This window comes from Amblyomma maculatum, chromosome 6 (genome assembly GCF_055883805.1).
Source record: "Amblyomma maculatum isolate TAMU_Amacu chromosome 6, ASM5588380v1, whole genome shotgun sequence".
NCBI classification, from domain to species: Eukaryota; Metazoa; Arthropoda; class Arachnida; order Ixodida; family Ixodidae; genus Amblyomma; species Amblyomma maculatum.
The window spans coordinates 68,367,738-68,372,725 of NC_139349.1; the positions used below are offsets into that span (position 1 = coordinate 68,367,738).

At 46.9% G+C, this 4,988-nt stretch overlaps 1 protein-coding gene across 1 annotated transcript; it reads left to right on the forward strand.

Annotated features, from left to right (window-relative positions):
- Positions 1–1,926: 1,926 nt before the first annotated feature.
- On the forward strand, positions 1,927–3,373 carry LOC146185957 (uncharacterized). The gene has a single exon (XM_084605608.1). It carries the CDS (start codon positions 2,419–2,421, stop codon positions 2,800–2,802), a length of 384 nt encoding a protein of 127 aa, XP_084461734.1. The 5' UTR covers positions 1,927–2,418; the 3' UTR covers positions 2,803–3,373.
- The last annotated feature ends 1,615 nt before the right edge of the window (positions 3,374–4,988 follow it).

Below are 4,988 nucleotides of genomic sequence, written 5' to 3' on the forward strand. Positions count from 1 at the left end.
AAATCTGGTTACTTTTCTGCACCACTAAAATCACTAAGCCTAGCGGCTCTGTAAATCCGGTAGCAAATTAATAGTGGGTGCGCTTTATTGATAAAAATTTGCGGTGGTGCCGCCCTCCAACAAAGTAAAAGGTTAGTATTCCTTCCTTTTGGCATTAACATGAGGCACATTGTAGCGGCAACGATATACGGTGCTGCTGCTGATGAGGCGAGTGGCACCGCATGCTAACTTCGGCGGCCCAAATTTCTTGGGGCTCCAATCACTGGGACTCCTCTATATCAAGACTCTTTCTCTCGCGAAAAGTAAAAGAAAGGGAGCAGTCGACCCTATAGACCACCGGCCATCTTTAAATACGCTCTTTGCTAATTTGCCAGGAAATCGAGGGCTGTATTAACAAAGCTCATTTCACACGTCAGATTCGGTAACTGGCTCGGCTCGTGAACATCGAACAGGCTTCTAACGGAAACCACAGTGCTAGGAGCACAGCCAGGCAAACATTAACAGTGACCATTAAAGGAGAGTCACCTCCCCCTCCATAATGGTAAATGATTTCAGAAAGTTATACTCCTATAACCTAAGAACATTGCAAGGGACGCTGGCCCAACCCATCGCATGCTGTCTTGCCCTGATGCGGCCACATTTTAGGAATCAGACTGTGGAGACAGTCTACGGAATAGGAGCGCTTGTGTTGGTGGGTTCCAGAGAAGCTGCAGAAATGAAGAGATCAAATAAACTAAGCAATGTCCGCGGATTTTAGACACAAATGCCATTCTCCCCCATCCCTTCCCAGTTCCATAGTGCCAAGCAGTTAAATATTTGACAGCTCCGTCGGGAAACAAAAACAATTGAGGACGTAAGAGAAGTTTTATTCGGCGACTTCGAAGTCGGCGGAAGCAGCTGTGAGATGCAGTCCGTGGTTAGCCAGGTCGAGAAGCTCGCTCCCCTGAGCGATAGCAATGCGGCTTCTTATTTATCAATACCAGTCTTCGTCGCCCCCGTCTGCAGAAGGTTGGTCTTTTTCACAAGAAGAAAAAGAAGCTTACGCGCGAAGGAACCACGCTGGAGAGATAATAAATTCTGCCGAACGTCGTATGGCTCTGTTTGCCTAACAAATACTACTAAGGAAACACTACGCAATAACCATCAAGAGTATGAGTGCTATTAAAAGCTGTCCATCCCCCAGTAGTCTCTATTGCCTGCATCGTGCGCCACTACCGTGGTTAAAACCCACCAGACAGCGGCATCAAGTGCACTGTTGACAAAGCATACCCTCGACCTTCTTAGCTGACTCGCCCTGACTTGCGTCGCGCTTACCGCGAAAATAGAAAAGCAGCCAGGGCTTCGAAAGTTGCGCAGATTCTAGTGTTTATGTCTGACCGTCGCATGCGGTGCACCTGATTGCCGGGAAACGCCGATGAACGATTGCAGCATTCACCTTTCGACACACACGTGCAACGAGGGAGGAAAAACATGTCATCTATAAGTATACGTCCATCACTTATTCAAAGAAGAGGGGGCAAATCATAGCAAAACGGGCAGCGTCGAAAGAGTATGTACAACGGGGCAGAGTCTATCGCAGGGAGGGACACGACGGAGGAGAGGAGAGTGCGCCTTGAGCTGAACCCTCTCGCTGTTGCATAATCAGGGGGTTCGATGCTATAGTGGGCACATCGCACACTGTCAAATTTGCCAGATAAAAGGAGGGTGGTGATTGCGGATCTCTCAATGTACAGACACGCTAAGGCAGTTGTCCTTATCGGCTGCTGTCTGTTGGCAGGCTTGCGCGAACCGGCTCATCATACATGGATGACAAGTGTGGGTTTGAGTGAGGGGTGGTCGGCTGAAGGTCAATCAAGAGGAGAGAGTGCGGCAATTGAGTATAAAAAGGAAGCTGTCGCCACCGCTCCTCGCATGCTCCTCTCCCGAGCCGACGTGGCGACGCCGAAAGTCGATGCGCAGTAGTAACTGACTCTTGTTATTCCGCCTCCCACCGCGTGCTATTCAGTATCAGTGTCGCTGGACGAGTCCTACTCGGCTATCACGTGCTTTGATCGCCGGCTCACGCGCCGATAGTGGGAACTTGAAAGAGAGCCTGACGCGGACATCGCGACCGTATCTCTTCACAGTCGCAGGACACAGTGGCGACTATCGCGTTCGTCACACGCGCTACTGGTGACCCAGAAAAACGGAAGGCTTCATTATTTTCTACAATTCACTGTGACTTACAGGACTTCTGATCAAGCCTTGCTTTTTCCTGGATTGCAGATTCTGGGAGAAGACTTTCTGTTGGAAGGGCCGAGCTTCGGCGTTTCGTTTCCCGACAACTCAAGCGCTCCCCTTGAAGCCGAGCTGCGCAAAACTATCTGCGTACCTATAGACGGCGAAGAAGTAGATTGTGCGCATCTGCCTCTGTCCGCCATGGCGTTCATGATGCCAGTCGTGAAACAAGACTACGACATATACTCTGGTCCAAACAGCCGGAAAAACTCGCTCTACAGTACCAGTCCGGGAACGAACAAGTCCCACAACAGCAGCCGCAACAACAGCATCTCATACTCCAGCTCGCCGAGCCAGGTCATCACCCCAGAAGAGGCGAAGAGGATTCTGCAGCGAAGACGAAGTCGCGGAATGTCCGATTGCCTTCCCGACCTCAGGGCCATCAACAGCGAGGAACCGCGCCCACGAAGAAGGAGCAGCCTGGGAAAGCTGTCCTGGTCATCGCTGCAAGCCGCTTTGCAGAAACTCAAGCCGGCCGAGCACAAAAGCGAGTCGCAGACATCCATCGACGAGCAGGAGTCGTGATGGTCGCGCGTCTCGCCTGCGTGGGCCGTATACGCGCGTTGTGTGAATACGAAGTGTACATAGACTTGAGACATCTCGTCACATGCTGTGCTGTAGCTTCCTTTTCAGCTACCTTCGCTATTTAAGGCTTCACCAACGAAGTCCACCAGACACGTCACGGTATTAACTGAGCCTGCCCAACATCCCGCCATGACATCTTCCCTACAAGGACCATTCTGTAAAAAGGTTTTCCTACTGCTTGAGTAGCTTCTGTGGAGAGATCTGATAGTCGTTAAATTGAGGGGTTTTTTTTTTCATGTGTGCTTTACCAGAGTATGTAAACTATGTTGTATATAGTGTGAATTTTTATTTTATTCATGGGTGGAAATGTGTATGTGGCTATTTTCGTCTGCCATCGCCGATGCACGTTGCTCCAGTAATGCGACACCAGTGTTATCAGTACAAAAAGGAAGACCAAAGCTTTAAAACTAAGTTGTGAAAATAATTACGTGTAATGAAAACAGCTGCAAAACAGTGGAATTGTTTTTCGTTGTGTGTTGTTCATGTTATGGAATAAAAGTAATGAACCGTGCAGATTTGGTTATTGTTTTATACATGCGGTCAGTCAGGTTCTGCAACTGCATACACGCGCCGAATGCATGCTTAGGCGAATAATTTAATATTTCTGCATTTTATCATTCCTGGTACTTTTGTTCGAGGAGCGCGAAGGAACACTGTAATAAAATTTAAATTGCAAATTATCAGAATAAAAGTTCAGAATACTAAAATGATCAAACCAATTAACCAGCGCCGCTCTCGTGCTTTTCTAGCGTGGTGTGTTATGGCCTTTTTCCACCGGTAGCACTTCACTTTTATTTTGCGTTTATTTTTTATTTAACAATAGCAGTCAGTCGGTATTTTCATGTAAATAATAGAAGCAAAAAAAAATGGTGGTTCTGATAACGGCCACCTGGTTTTCAATTTCTTGCTGCAATTGCTGCCTTGTCTTGTTTCACGGCTGGCGAATTATGTGACCGCACTAAACTACACCAAAACCCCAGACACGACATCTTTCATGCGCAGTACGTTATTTTCTGAGCCTTGGTATCTCATATTTCGCTGCTGAAAGAAAAGGAAATTTAATGGCCGAAACCGACCGAGCCGAGTAGCAGCGCCGGGACCTCTTGTGCTCGCGAAACAAAAGATACAGGGTGACATTTAACCTCTATTCTATGCTGCTGTTATCATGCAGCACTTTGTCCGCGTGGCACGTGACATATGGCGTCACCGAACGATGTTCTTATCAGCTGCGCCGCCGAGGTGATTTCAATGTACCGAGAACCGCGGGATATCGCTGCGCTTCAGAGGACGAAATAAGAGAGCATGGGGGGAAATTCTTTTCGAGTGACTAAGTGGGCTCCGCATTTCGCTTCCATGAGAAGGATTTAAGGGTCATTCAACATTTTTTTTTTATTATTCATAAGGTCCAAGTAAATACGTTTTCCTTGACTTGAGTCACAAATGTCGCGAACTGCAGTTCGTTCTCCCCCAATTCTCGAACAGTCCAGTAAAGTAGATTATATTTCTCTACCTGTTTCCTACTGACTTATTTACTTCCAGCATAGCTTTCCCCTTTTTTGTTGTTGTTGTTGTTGTTGTTATGAATGTCGTGTCACAAATTTAATGCACTGGGAAATAAGTCGAGCTGCGTTAAGTGTTTTCACAGATTCACAGCGAGTAGGTGCAAGCAACAACAACAACAACAAAAGAAAAACATTATTAGTTTCTTTATAATCTCACATCCTTTTGACACTCCCTATTTTACGCCTTCATGCCAGTGTATTTCTTGCTTGCGACAAGTCGTTCAGTCGTACACACTCACAAAATTAACTATGAAATAAGCGATAATATCACAAAAAAAGGGATTACAATCGTAAATAAAAAGTGATCACGGCAGAAAGCCAGAATATAGTTCAGAGGGCCTAGTCCGCATGACGACAAATGGGATGAAAGTGTCTTTCACGATAAGCCATAAAATTACATTTTAAGACGGCTCAGCTAATCCGATTACTGTTAAGCAAGCACACGGTTCTGTATGCCTGTAAGCGTAGCTGGAAAAGGTGGTGGAGCCTCGCGGTCCCTGTTTGTGGCTAAAGTAGAGGAGCAATGCCTCAAAACGTGTACAATGACCCCATTGTTTCGGAGAG